Source organism: Rhinopithecus bieti, unplaced genomic scaffold, assembly GCF_001698545.2.
Source record: "Rhinopithecus bieti isolate Rb0 unplaced genomic scaffold, ASM169854v2 scaffold_7684, whole genome shotgun sequence".
Lineage (NCBI taxonomy): Eukaryota > Metazoa > Chordata > Mammalia > Primates > Cercopithecidae > Rhinopithecus > Rhinopithecus bieti.
This window is the reverse complement of record NW_016806071.1, coordinates 1,778,985-1,793,577: the sequence shown is the minus strand read 5'-3', so window position 1 is coordinate 1,793,577 and position 14,593 is coordinate 1,778,985. Positions and strand designations below refer to the sequence as shown.

The 14,593-nt window shown below is 51.5% G+C and overlaps 1 protein-coding gene across 2 annotated transcripts in view; it reads right to left on the bottom strand.

The window, feature by feature from the left end:
• Nucleotides 1–14,593, bottom strand: part of SSBP3 (single stranded DNA binding protein 3) — a 186,701-nt gene that overhangs the window by 43,734 nt on the left and 128,374 nt on the right. For both annotated transcript variants that reach the window (XM_017874520.1, XM_017874519.1), the window contains exon 5: nt 9,665–9,754. In XM_017874520.1, coding sequence (XP_017730009.1) covers nt 9,665–9,700 — 36 coding nt within the window. In that variant the 5' untranslated portion in view covers nt 9,701–9,754. The remainder of the gene's footprint in view (nt 1–9,664; nt 9,755–14,593) is intronic.

Sequence of the window (14,593 nt, the reverse complement as noted above, 5' to 3'; positions counted from 1 at the left end):
TTTTTTTTTTGAGACAGAGTCTTGCTCTGTCATCTAGGCTGGAGTACAGTGGTGTGATCTCAGCTCACTGCAACCTCTGCCTCCCGGGTTCAAGCGATTCTCCTGCCTCAGCAGTCGCGTGCCACCATGCCTGGCTAATTTTTCTATATTCAACACAGACGAGGTTTCACCATGTTAGTCAGGCTGGTCTCGAACTCCTGGCATCAGGTGATCCGCCCACATCGGCCTCCCAAAGGGCTGGGATTACAGGCATGAGCCACCATGCCTGGCCTGAGATGGGGCTTCTCTGAGAGAAAAGTTTAGAGGATCACAGGCGGGCCTGGCCCAGGAGCTTCATGGATTCTAAGGCCCTCTTGCGGAGAGGGAATGTTTCAGGGAGAGGTTGCCTGGGAGTTAACTTAGGCAGAAACAGGACATGAACTGACCCCATACTGTGGGTCCCTGCACTCAGAACCGTGCCTCACATTGAGCAAGATGCTGGAACGGCCTCTGACCCCCAGGGCAGTGCCTGGGCCCAGAGCCCAGCCCAGACTCCCCTGAAGGGCAGGTTCCTCCCACAGTGGCATGAGCTTACTCAGGGGGTCTATCCTGATCCATGTCATGCCAAGGCGTGTTATTACAGGATTCTGCTGGAATTATCTTCCTCAAACCTCTTCTGCCACAAGGACTAAGGAATTTGACCTTTTTTTTTTTTTAAAAAAAAAAAAAAAGAAAACCTCAGTACAATTTGCTGAGAAGATAGGTGGGGACAGGAGCAAAAAGAGAGTCCACCCCTCAGTCAGCTATGAAGAGACAAACCAAAACTACTCTCCAGCCCCGCAGGAGTCTCCACTACAGTCCCCCTATGAGGGGCATAAGGACCTCGTGGGGGCAGAGGAAGCAGCCACGGCACCATGCTGGGAGAGCTGCCAACCTGCAGCAGAGCAGCTTCCAGGCACAGGGGAAAATCACTCCATTCTAAGAAAATGCAAAGTAAAAACTCAGGTCCAAAGGAGAAAGGATAAACCAGCCCAAGCTCTTAATAAGCATGAGGTGAAGGCAGCTACTGACACCCATCCTTCCAGTATCAGATCCACAGAAGCCAGAGCGTCGGGAGTCAGTTTACAGCCTCACTTGAGGGTTTGGCCAGGAGCCGCAGCAAGAACAGAGCCCAGGCCTCCCAAATCCAAGAGGCCAGAGACTCCTTCCCCATTCCCTCCCTCAAAACGTTAAAGAGGCGAGTGAGAGTCTCATCCCGGGCTTGGGAGGCCAGGAAGAGGTGGTGTGTAGCCCAGCGGGGCTCTGTGGCATGGGGCTGGCTCTGCGTTAGGGGGCAGTCGAGGCCCAAGCAGCCGCTGGGTGCTTTGTTACCGAGCAAAACTCCCAGGCGCTGCCTGCTGATGCATAGCTAACTGGGCGGCAGACATTGATTTATGTTCAACTTTCCATTTCATCAGTGAGAGTTACGGTGCTACATGTGGAGTTCACGTTTTTCAGAGGGGGAGGGAGAGGCGGCTCGAGTGTGCAGACACAAACATGTCCACATGCGTACACACAGGCATGCGTGCACACAGGCACGCACACAAGTCAGGGCCATAACTTTTTTTCCTATTTAAGAGGGAGGGCGACCGGGCTGAGCCAGCCGCCGCTGAGGCAGCCTGGCACGTCAGGAGTAACCTTTTGTCCACTGTTGCTAGGAGCCCCAGTGCCGGTCATCTGCCGCTGGGCAGACGTTAGGCACCAGGCTGGCTGCCGGGCAGGGAGGGGAGCACAGCCTGACCTTTGCAGGGGAGGTGTTGGCAAGCAAAAAAAGGCTTTCTTCCCTCTCCTCTGCCCCAGGCCTCTTTTCACTGGCCAGGAGACTGTGGAGGGCAGGACCAGCCCAGACCCATGTGCTTCAGAGTGGCCAGCACCCCCTCACTGGACAGAGGAGCAAGCTAAGGCCAAGAGAGGGAAGGCTGGCTCCCTGAAGACACACAGGGATTTGGCAACAGGGCTGGACTCCAACCAGAGTGTCCCACTCCCAGGACGGGGCTTCAGACTCAAGAGCCTGCAATGGGCTTCATCACAGTAACCAGGTGGGGGCTGCCGCTCCCAGAGCCAAGCCAGTTTGGAACAGGTGGGGCCTAGGGGTGGGGAAGAGCAGTGGTTCTCCACCTCCAACTGTGGCCTGGAGCCCAGCAGTTGGGGCGCCCCGCCTCCTCTCTAATCCTTCTCAGCAGGGGTGACACTGCCTTCTGTCAGTCTGGAGGCGGACAGCATGGCGGAGGAGCAGGAGGGGGTGGTGCTTCTGTCCCCTGGAGGAGCGAACACATCCACCCCTGACACAGCACCTCCGTCCTCCTCCCCAGTAGGAGGCCACATCTATCAGACAGACTCCCCCACCTGCAGGGAAGCAGACAGGGCCAGGGGAGGCCCAGAATGGGGAGGGGGTTTTATTCCCCCACAGACAGGCAGTTATCAAGAAGCTGCAGATCCCACAGACCCATCCAGGCCTGTCTTCCTGAGCAACTAGCCCATTTGAGCCTCAGTTTCTCATCTATGCGGTGGGAATGCTATTGGTTCTTAAGACTATCTCATAGAGTCAAATGAAATCACAGCAGGGGACAGGTTTTCTAACTTGGAGAGTGCTTCCACCAGCAACTATTAACATAAGAGGGTATCAGACAGTTCTACTCTCAGGCCTGAGAGCACTGTCTGTGGTGGGTGGGGAGGGCTAGGCTGGGCAGCCCCAGGTAAGGGGTCTGCTGAGATAGCAAGCACCAGCCTCGGCCTCTCACCGCCACACCTGCCTCCTGCCCCTGACCTATGCAGGCAGCAAGCTGGGCCTCCTTTAGGTTCCAACATCCACTAGAGGCCACCAGCCACAGGCAAGGAAGCTGCCCTCAGTCTCACCCAGCCGCCACTCCTGCTCGGGTCACAGCCACCTCCAGAGGGGAATGCAGCTGGACTCCACACTGGCCAGCCAGCCAAGGGCCCAGCCCCTCCAGGCCATGGAACCTCTTCCTGGGACTGCGTTGCTCCCCTTGTTAGGAACCTTCCATGGCTCTCCCCGACTTTAAGTCCTTCCTGTGTCTATTCCTGGCTCCATCTCCACACCCCAGTCTGCCATCCAGGCCCCTGCCCCAAACTTGCCCCGTCACATCACATCCTGGCACAGGCTCCCTCTCGCCTGGCACACTCTCCCACCCCTATTCACTGCCAACTGCCTCCTCCTCCTCAGTCCAAATGTCAGCCCCTCGGAGAGGCTTCCCCAGACAAGCCATACTGGCTATGCCCCGCACCTGGCCCCGACAGTATTCTTCCTGTCAACCTCTCCAGCGTGGCACACAGTCACTGCCTGCCCCCTTCTCCACCAGACTACGAGCCCCTTGAGGGCAGGGTCCGTGGCTACCTCTTGGGTGGTTGACAGGTCCCTGCCCTTACACACCATGTCTGACCAAGAGGCTAAGGGATGACCAAGCAAGCCTGTCCGGGTCTCACATGATCCAGGCTTAGCTCCTTCCCTTGCCCTGCCTTCACTTCACCATCTGTCAGATGGGTGGGGACCCCGGCACCCCGCAACCAAGCTTCCACTAGTAACAGGCTTTGGAAACCAAAAGCAAACAAGGTGGTTTAATTCTTCCCAAGTCTCCACTTGTCACAAAACTTGTCCTCGTCAGCACAGAGAGGCCTTTCCTGCCGCAGCAACTTTCTGGCAGGAGGAATGTCCGCTCCCTCTGCTGGCTTCTGCTTCCCGCTGGAGAGCAGGGCAGGAAATGGACAGCATTTGGCTCAGCTTTTGGGAACTGCCCCAGTTGCTGCCAGGGGTATGTTCTCATTTACTGGGCTCTGACCCTCCCAGTGAACACATCACCCACCCCACAGCTCACAGTGCCCAAGGCTCTCCACTGGCATCCTGCCACTGCTTAGTTACCACCACTGTCAAGCAGCTCACCACTTCATCATTAATTTGGCAGATGACAGAAATGTCTTCCATGCAATGATTCAAATTGGCTTCCCTTTTCTCTTCTCTGAAGGACTTGGAAGCTGGGGCTGAGGGCTCACAGGAGAATGTCTGAATACATGGCAGGTACTTCAGATACTTCAAGACAGTCATCAGAGCCCTCAGGAGGCTGCCCTTCTCCCAGAGAAACCCCAGCTACTTCCGCAGAGATGAAGAAAGATTTTGGGTCATGCATATTTCTCTCCTCTCTTACTGTCTAGGTCGTATCTCTGGCTCTTGGGCTACACACAGTATTTGCTCTTCCTTGCCCTCTCCCCATAACTAATGGGAAGGGTTCTCTAGGAACCTCAACATCTTTCTAAGGCTGGTGGGCCTGGCTGGCAGGAATGAGGACTCAACGGAAAGGGATGTGTCAAATACTCCCTACTATCCTTCACCAAGGTGGCAAGTATCTAGATGTTCAAAGCAGGATGAGCTAAGCTTTTGGCAACAGGAGCTGGGACCCCTCCTCCAGGACTTTTCCAGAGAAGGCAGTCTTTAACCCTGTGACCTCTGCTGGGTCCCCGTCACGCAGCATCCATCATCAAGATGGTCAGCTACTTCCTGGTTGGGTGTGGTGGCTCAGGCCTGTAATCCCAGCCTGAGGAGGCTGAGGTGGGCGGATCACTTGAGCTCAGGAGTTCGAGACCAGCCTAGCCAACATGGTGAAACCCCGTCTCTACTAAAAATACAAAAATCAGCCGGGCGTGGTGGCGAGCACCTGTAATCCCAGCTACTCAGGAGGCTGAGGCAGGAGAATCACTTGAACCCGGGAGGCGGAGGTTGCAGTGAGCAGAGATCGCAAGGTAGTCAGCTACTTCCTGAGCACCGGCCACAGTGCCCACGTCCCTGTCTCCATGAAGCCACTGGAACAATTACAGAGTAACTGTTTTGGAACACAGATCTAGCCAAGACATTATCCAGCCCAGAGTGCTGCCCTGGTTTCCCACTGCCCACTGGATCAAGCCCACACTCAACAAGGTCCTTCAACAACTGCCTGGCAACCTCTCCAGCCTCATCTCCCGCTGAGCACCTGTCAACCACCTCATTCCAGACACCATCTCGGCCAGGGCTGCACTGCCTGCAGGAATGCCCTCCTGATTTCTCAGCTTGGCAGGCAGGCAGGCCTGTCCTCTGTCCTGCCACAGAGCATGGATTACCTGTCAGTCTCTCTGCTAGGCTGGCTGCTCCTGTGGGCAGACTATGGTTGATTCAGTTCGAGCCTGGAACCAAGCCCCATGCCTTGCATATCAGAGATGGCCAGTGACAGTCATAACCACAGTCCTTTCTCCTTCTGTGATTTCATTTCCCCATCTATAAATGAGAAGCTTGGACTAGATCAGGGATGGCAAATAGGACGTGTACCACCACTGACACATTCACGTTCATGGTAGACATTGCCAGTCACTATCTGTTGAGCCTGGACAAACAGCTTCAGAATCATTCTCACGGTGTTCTGAGCAGCCACCACACATCAAGCAGAGCTGGCATTTGAATGGAAACTTATTTGCTACTTCTTTAGATAAGAATTACAATTTGTCTATCTCCTTTTGGTCTCTCCCACCTTTTCTCTAATTCTCTACTCTCCCTGCTTCCACCGTCCAATCAGATGTGTATCTACATTTGGACTTTGGAGTGTTTGTGGAAGAGCACCCCATGAGGAACCAGGAAATCTGGGTTTAGACTCTGATTACAGCCCCCGGTTAACTTCGGGCAAGTCCTTCACCTTTCTGAGTCTCACTTTTCCAATCTGCATGCCTTCTCTGCAGAAACACTGTGATGAAAATGAAAGTAAGTTGCATGTTTAAAAACACTATGTAACTGAAAACAATTATTGGAATTTAAAAACAAAACAAGAAGAAAAACAGCCTGTACCCAATGCTCAGTTCTCCATGACCCCTGCCCTCTTGTGAGTCCTGTTTTGGACTTAGAAATCCTTACTGGACAGTGCCCTCCTTAGGACCACCTTAGGGCCAAGGAACTTAGAAATTCTTACTGGACAGTGACCCCTTAAGGACCAAGGAACCAGGGGACCCACCCAGATCAGTGAGACTGGCCAAAGCCAAGCTGGGTTCGCCAGATGTGCAGCCCAACCAAGCTAAGCTGTGTGGAAAAAAAAAAAAAAAAAAAAACACCACTGTTTGATTATGTAAAATCCATCTGGATCCAAAGCAGAAAATCAAAGTTGGAAGGGCCCTCAGAGACCACCTGGTCCAGCCTGCTCCATCTACTGGTAAGAAAACTAGAGTCCAGAGATGAGGAGCAACTTGCCCAAGGTCACTCAGCAAGTATGCGGCCAAGTCCTCTTTGTCCTTCCCTGCTGCAAAACACCAGAACACCACTCCTGAACTCCCAAGCCAGCTTCCTGTTAGGCCCTTCCTGATCAGAATGTTGGATCTGGTGCTTTGGGGCTGCCTGGGCTCCTCTCCTGTAATGTGAGCGATACAAATAAACTCAGTTCAAACATTTACTGCATCCTTAGTATATGCCAGGTGCTGAGGATGCCAATATTAGGGCAGTCTTTTTTTTTTTTTTTTTTAAAGGAACTCAGAAGTAGAATGCCGTTGCTAAATTCTACCAACACCCCAAGAACCCCATACTATTCCCCAATAGTGAGGTGTGGCCAGGTCAATTTCCAAGGCACCTCCCTGCCAGACCTTAACTTGCTACCAGAGACATCTCATGCCATGGGACCGGAGAAGTACTGCCCGCCTTGGAAACCTGGAAGTGTTAGAAGAGAAAGCTGACGGCAGACCCTCATGTGTGGATGGCCAAAACTTCTGACCCCAGGAGCTGAAGCCTGGCAGTCAGAGGCCTGCAGAAGCAAGGCCCCGTGTTGCTTACTGAGGGACCGGGATGGAGGTGGGCGGCTGCTCCCTCCCACCCAACCTGGAGGCCTGGGGCTTCTACATTTAGGACCAGCTAGGGGTGAAGTCCTGACCTGAAAACTGGGCTGGCCACCCTAGGCCAGGGTCTGGCCATAGCTGGCTCAGCCATCCCAAGCTGACTCCCTGGTGCAAAGCCTTCCTGCGGCAGAGTTTCCTACCCAGGCCTTGGCCAAGCAGGGGAAGGAGTGCAATTGTTGGTAGCAGATAAAATCCTCGATACCATCTCTATTTCCCTTCTAATATCAGAGTGGCCGCCTGCAATACTAGTGAGGTGCAGGGCCGGCAATCAATAGCTAATACTCCTGTTGTAAGCAGGCCTACTCCGGAAATGGGCAACCAGTACCTCCTTCCAGAGAGATACCCTTTCCCCTTGGCAGTGATCCCAGCCTGAGCGGTTCAGCATCATGGCCGGGAAGGACCAGGCCAGGTACCTGGCCTAGCCCATCCCCCTGCATGTGACTGATGGGGAAATGATGCCAGGAAGTGAGAGAAAGGAATCACCAACATCACCCAGGAAGCAGAGAGGCTAAGCCATTGCTCTCTGCTGTCTGCTGGATGACCCCGTCAGCTCTTGATGGCATGCCGTGCCTGGGAAACAGAGGTGACCTCAAGTCAAGAAGGTCCAAAAGTTACCTCTGTTTGATGGTGGCTAGTAATGGCTAAATAAGGACAGGAATTAGTCTTGGCTTTCTGACCACACAACCCAAACGTCACAGGGGAGGGCCCAAGAAGTATGCCTGGAATTAGGCCTTAGCCATGGATGATTATACCAAAGCAGGAAGTTGGGAGCTGCCCACATATCAGGCAGACCTGAGTCTTGTCCTAGAGTCAGGCCAAAATAGAAGTCAATGGCCTATTTTTAAAACATACAACTGGGTATTGTCTATCTCTTTCTACCACAGTGGTCTAATCTGCACCGGACACCCAGGTGCCAGCAAGCAGCCTCAATCAGGATGCAGAGATGAAGCACAGTACCTGGGTGGGTCCACCAGACAGGGAAGCCACACCTGCACTGTATCAAGAGCATCTATGGCATGTGAGCCTAGAAAGAATTCCCAACTGGACAGAACGCCAGTGGGAAAGGCCCACTGATGGGTGTGGGGCGCCATCTGCAGTGGCCAAGAAGATGCCTGCCTTGGTGAGTATGAGCCTCTCACACACTGGCCCCTTGGATTTCCTCCCTGGGAGAAGGACAGCAGCCCTGCTGGCTCCTGCCTTTCTTGGGCCCATGGGTTTCCAGCATTTTAAGCTCTAACTCTCAACCCATCTTCAATATGTCTGCAGCCTTGCCCCAAGCTGAGACCCTGGCAATGCCTGGTCCAGTCCCAACCTGGAGCTCACACACCTATTTCTGGGGTTACGCTCATCTCCACCCCTTGGACAAGGCTCCAGTTTTGGCAGTGTTCTGGGAATGCATACAGATCCACATGTGGCCATCCAATGCTCCCAATGGCCATCCTGCGTCCCTCTCTCTCCTCCTACCACCATCACATGACTTGCCACTTCTGTTTTTGGGGAACACCTGAATTTCACTGCCGTCCTTCTTAGCTGGTGAGCAGCATGTCCCAGCCCTCTTCTCTCAGGAGTTAACACCAACCCAAATACAAAATCTTGCCAAGTAGAATCATCTTCCAGGTCATCTCTCTCCCAGAGGGAAACCCCTTTAACGTTCCTAGGAGATGTTTGTCAGTCTTTGCTCAGATGCATCTAGGGCCAGAGAGCCCCCCGCCTTGATGTGGGGTGAGCCCGGGTGCTAAATTCTGGCCTACACCAAGCAAAAGTGTCTTTGGACTTTGCCTCACTGGTCCTAGTTCTGGATTCTAGGGCTGCACAGAAGAAATTTCTGCCTCCCTTTCCACGTAACAGCTCTTTCCATGTTCTTATCTGGGAGTGCCAATCTTTCAAAAGGTGTGGGGAACTCGGGCGGATTCTCAAACTCAGCTGCCGACAGGCTTGAAAGTGAGAGATGTTATGATCTTGAGTGTCATCATAAAAGTTCCTTACAGCCCTGCACACTATACCTCTCTAAGATGGCATTTCCCAGTCTCAAGTTGGCTTAAATCACATGAACCGCCGAGGAGAAGGTAGAGATGGAGGAGGCGGTGCAGAGAGAGTGGCAGCCGTGCCCAACCCGGCAAAACAGAAAGCCCAATTTCACACACCCCAGAAAAAGCCGAACAAGGTGTCTCTTGGAGAAGGCCAGGCTCTCGACCCACGTGGGATCTGTTCCTGCCTGTGGCGGGCAGAGCACGGGCACAGATGCTTGTGGGATGCTGTCTGTGATCACACTCGGAAAAAATCAAGTGGTTAACCAGAGGGAAAGGATTCTGAGACCTGCCAGGATGGTGGGGTTTGGTGTTTTTTTTAGATTACGCCTAAGGTTTGTAGTTTGGACAGGCAAAGTAAACAATGACAACAGCAGCAGCAACAAAACAGAAACAAAGAACGATTTACTGATATTTTTTAAAGTCTTTTGTTAAAAGAAAGCTCCACAGTGGCCTGGAAGCAGCCCCCACCGCCTCCCTGGCCAGGGGCAGACTGTGTCGCACCTACAAAGCTGGCATGAAGAAAGCAAACTCCAGCAGAAGTGCAGGCAATGCAGGAGGTGTCTGCTTTCCCATCTTTTTCTCCCTCTCAGCTTTTAGAAGGGCTGGTGAAAGGAATGGGAAGGGAAGGATTTGAACCAGCATAAAGCAACTGTATTTAGACCATGGCAAACTGAGCTACTTACTTCTCTCCCGCCCTCCCACCTGCCCAGGGTCTTGGCCTGGAATACAAGGTGGAGCAAGAGACCCACGGGCCCCGCACGTACCTGAAAGAAACCTGGCGGGATGGGGCCTCCCGGCATCCCATCGTTGGGGGGAATGTTGCCAAGCACAGGGCTCGGGGCAGCTGCTGCACTCTGTGGAGACAACAAGGCAGAGGGTTAGTGGCCAAACCCCCAACCAGAGACACAGAGTTCTGACCCCTGGCCTTGGCTCTCCCCATCTGCCCGCATTCCCTGTGGACCTTCCTCACAGGCCACTTTCTACTTATATCCCTCCTAGCATCCCAGGGAAGTGTCATGTTCCCACTGACAGGAAGCAAGTAGGGCTTATACACTCAGACCTGGACTCAATTCCCAGGTGCGGCCCCCACTGAGGAAGGAACTAATTCCGAGGCTCTTTTTCCTCATCTCTAAAATGGGAGGGCTGGGCATGGTGGCTCACACCTAAAATCCCAGCACTTTGGGAGGCTGAGGCAGGAGAATCGCTTCAGCCCAGGAGTTCGAGACCAGCCTGGGCAACATCAGGAGATCCCATCTCTACAAAAAATAAAAAATTAGCTGGGCGCAGTGGCATACAACTTCAGTCCCAGTTACACGGGAGGTTGAGGTAGGAGGATTGCTTGAGCCCAAAAGGTTCAGCCCTATCTCTAATAATAATAATAATAATAATATAAAATGGGGGAGCAATGTCCACCATTCAGGGAGGCTGCAAGGACAGCCTGAGACAAAGTGCCAAAGGTGCTTCCTGCAGTGCAGAGCAGGGGTGCATGGCCAACGTGCAGTGGCTGCTCCTGGCATTATATGGCCCTGGGCCGTGTCTGCCCACCTACTCTTGAGAAGCTCTTGGCAGGCGAGTGATTTATAAATTTCTGTGCCCTCTGCAAATGGTTGGCATGTCATATAAAGCAAAAGATCAATAAATATCCATGACTCAATGAATAAGTGAACAGACCAACTGGGAAACACTACTGGAGAGGGTGATGGAGGGCAGAGCCTGTTCTTTGCCCTGCAGGGTCCTAGGTGCCTCATGAGAGAGAAGGGCCTCATGAGGTGGGGGGACTGTCATTCCTTTTCTCTTTAAACGCCGCTATTCTGGCATTTGCCTGGTATATCTGCCACAACAAATGCCTCCCAGGGGTGAGCAGACATTGCTCTCCCCAGCCTGGCCTCCTTCCAAAGGATCTGTGTGCAACCTATTGAAGGCGGTCGGCGCATCTGCGCCTGGCCCCGTGCTCACACAGGCGGGGGGTGAGGCTGAGGCGTCTGGGCCCCAGCCCTGAGGAAGTCACAAGTCTGACAGTCCTACCTGGAACTGGGCCCTGCTCCTTCCCACTGATTCTAGGCCTCCAGGGGCTCCTCCTACAGGAAGCCTACCTCCAACCTTGGTGGTCCCCAAACCCCACCATGACTGAGAAAGTGAAACTTGATCATCTATCATCGCCCAGGGTTTTGACTGATTCTCTGGAAGAGGAATGAGCCCCTTGGGGTAGGAAACAGAACGCCTCTTTTCCTCTTAGAAACACAGCCTCCCATCACCACCTTCAAGAAGCCACTCTCTTTCATCAGTGGTAAAAGAGGAACCAGACGCCAGGTGTGGTGGCTCACACCTGTAATCCCAGCACTCTGGGAGGCCAAGATGGGCAGGTCACCTGAGGTCAGGAGTTTGAGACCAGTCTGGTCAAAATGGCGAAGCCCCGTTTCTACTACTAATACAAAAATCAGCTGGACGTGGAGGTGGGCGCCTGCAATCCCAGCTACTTGGGAGGCTGAGGCAGGAGAATTCGCTTGAACTTAGGAGGCGGAGGTTACAGTGAGTCAAGACTGTGCCACTGCACTCCAAGCTGGATGACAAGAGCAAAACTCCCCATCTCAAAAAAACAAAACAAAACAAAACAAAACAAAACAAAAAGGAACCAGAACCTCTAACTTCCAACTCTGATGGAAGGAAATGAGGTAATGTGCAAATCCCACTAATACACTGCATGCAACAAAATGAACAGACAGACCTGGGAAACAAATGCACCTGGTTTTCAGCACTGTCACCTCTACTAGTAAGTGGGATGACTGTGGGCAAGCTACTTGAACTTTCTGAATTTGCTTCCTGTAAAAAATACGTTAGCTGTTGTCCTACCTCCTCACCAGGATTGTGGGGAATAAAGTAACAGAATGGGCTGTGTTTTGTAAGCTGGGACAGCTCTGTGAATCTGGAAACAGAGAAGCAGGGCATACAGTGGGTGTTGAGCAGACCCAGGTGAAGAGAATGGGCAAGCTGCATATTACTTTTCAAAATGATTCTGCTTACAGAAAAATAGCCCTCTCTGCAAAAGCTATCCTGCCAACCATCCTATAATGTGTTTACAAGTTTCAAGCATCTCCAAAAACTGGGATTGCAGATCTCCCCATCACCGAGGTCTGAGGTCACGGGCCCCTGCCTTGCCCGTGCCTCACCCCTGCCTGGCACTATCTGAGATGGGGCCTTGTGGGGGAATCGCCAGCTTATCCATTAGCTGCATTACTGCTGGCTGCATTATTGTTTCTCTGTGGTCAGTGGTTCTGTGAAAATGGCAACTTTTTGTGATTAACAGCCAACAATCACTCCTTGGCAGCAAGAGCAAAAGACTTGTTTTAAAAGTGAGGTGAGGTAAACACCCATCTACGTTTTCTTCAGGCTCTTTCAGAGACTGGTGTTACCCTTAACAATTTTATTCTTCTTAGGTACCGTTATTTAACCAGTTTATTTTGTTTGTTTTTAGAGACGGGGTCTTACTATGTTGCCCAGGCTGGTTTCATGTGATCCTCCCACCTCAGCTTCCCAAAGTGCTGAAATTACAGGCATGAGCCACCACACCCAGCCTATTAACCAATGAAATAACAGGCATTAAATCTCAGTGTCTGCTAATCTGGCAGTTAGTACCCCTTTGGTATTTGGTATTCGGAGTTACCTCTTAGGTCATTACCTTTTGAAATGGTTTGCATTGGCCACTTGTAGATCTAATTTTATGGCAAATCATTCATGTCCTTTGCTATTTGGGTATTTGACTTATTACATATGGAGAATCTAGAATAATGGTAAGTTATAATTTTTTTTTAAAAAAACTAAAAATTATTATTATTATTATAATTAGAGACCTGGTCCCCAGGCTGGAGTGCAGTGGCCCGATCATGGCTTACTATGGCCCCAAACTCCTAGACTCAAGGGATCCTCCTGCCTCAGCCTCTCAGGTAGCTGGGAATACATGTACACACCACCATATCCAGCTAATTTTTAAAATTTTTTGTAGAGATGGGGTCTCACTATGTTGCCCAGGCTGGTCTTGAACTGCCCTCAAGCAATCCTGCCACCTCAGCCCCCAAAAGAGCTGGCATTACCAGTGCGAACCATCGTGTCTGGCCTACACAAAATTTTTAAATGAAAACTTGAACCTGCGAGTGCTTTGTTGCCTTATTTATGAGGCTCCTTCACTCTAAGATACCATTTTCCTATGAGATCAGGACTGAGTCAATGGTTCTAAGAACTGGAGGTAGCGGGTAGTCCACGGTTCTTTGAATGCAATGGCCAGGGTCACCATGGTTCTAGTAAATGCACGGTGTAATTCTCTGAAATGTGGGGTGGAAGACAGAGTTTTGCTGTTCTCCAATGAAGAAGGACAAAAAAACAAGACCATGTTAGCAGTGACTAAGGGGCAGGAAGCTGAGGAGACGCCTTTATCATTTAAAGCTTCTCCAGTAGCAAAATTAAGTCGTCCTGCAGTGCTTAAATTTGTGCCTTGAATTTTGATAGTTATTGCTGTTCCCCTTTGATTATGAAGCAAACATGTGCTCATAACAAAAAAAGGACAGAAAAGTACAAAGAAGAAAACGAAAAGCAGCAACCAGTGGTATAGGGCAACAAAAGAGTTAAGAGGTTGGGAAAGGCTCAGAAATAACTTGCTCACAAAATCTAAACCAAGGTACCCTCCCCCCACCCATATTTATGAACATTACACTGAATCCCTGTACCGACGCTCCTGCAGCTCAGCGGCCGCGGGGCCTGTTTCTCCTGTCTCTGAGACCCAGCACAACGTGAGGCATACAGCAGGTGTATTGGCAGGATCTAGAATAAGGGTAAGTTGTAACTGGAAAAAAAAAAACCCTTAGAAATTATTATTATTATTATAATTAGAGACCTGGTCCCACAGGCTGGAGTGCCGTGGCCCAATCATGATTACTACGTGTATTATTCAAAGACCTGCTAGAAGCTGACTGTCCGGAGCCAGGCCTTTCCAGACTGCAGGAATCGGCCTCTCCTGACGGTTTCCAACTTTGAGCTGGAGCTCCATTGAGGCACTCAGCGAAGCGTCTCATGTTTTCTCTAACAACCCAAAACCAAAACCCCTGAAAACCCTCATCATTCACCGAGGCCCACAGCACGCCAGGGCTGTGGTGGGTGAACGGGCTAGAAGTCCCCTGTGGAAGAAGAGAGAAAAGAACATTGGATTCAGAAGCTCCTAGCTGGGAGCCCATGGACAGGGCCCTTTCTTGTTCTGGGACTCAGTTTCCCCATGTATCCAATGATGGGGTTAAAGGAGATGACCATTAAGGCTCTTTTTCCAAGAGACTTAGCTCTCCCCAGCTAAGTCTACACACCTAGGGGAGCTAGGACTGGAAACAGCAGCTCTTACATGAACAGGACAGCAATCCTCTTTCCAGGGGAACTGGGTTTTAACTCTTCTCTGTTCATTATAGGCCATTTTGTGATCAAAGATTAAAAACTACCCAGAGACCTCTTACCTGAGTCACAGATAACAGTGACTGACATTTGGGTTCCAATCGCCCAGGCCTTCCTCACCAATGCTTATCCACTTTTTGGACTCGAGGAAGCCAACTCAAACAACCCATGCAGTTTGGTAACTCGCACTTTAAACAACAACAACAACAAGGCCGGGCGCGGTGGCTCAAGCCTGTAATCCCAGCACTTTGGGAGGCTGAGGCGGG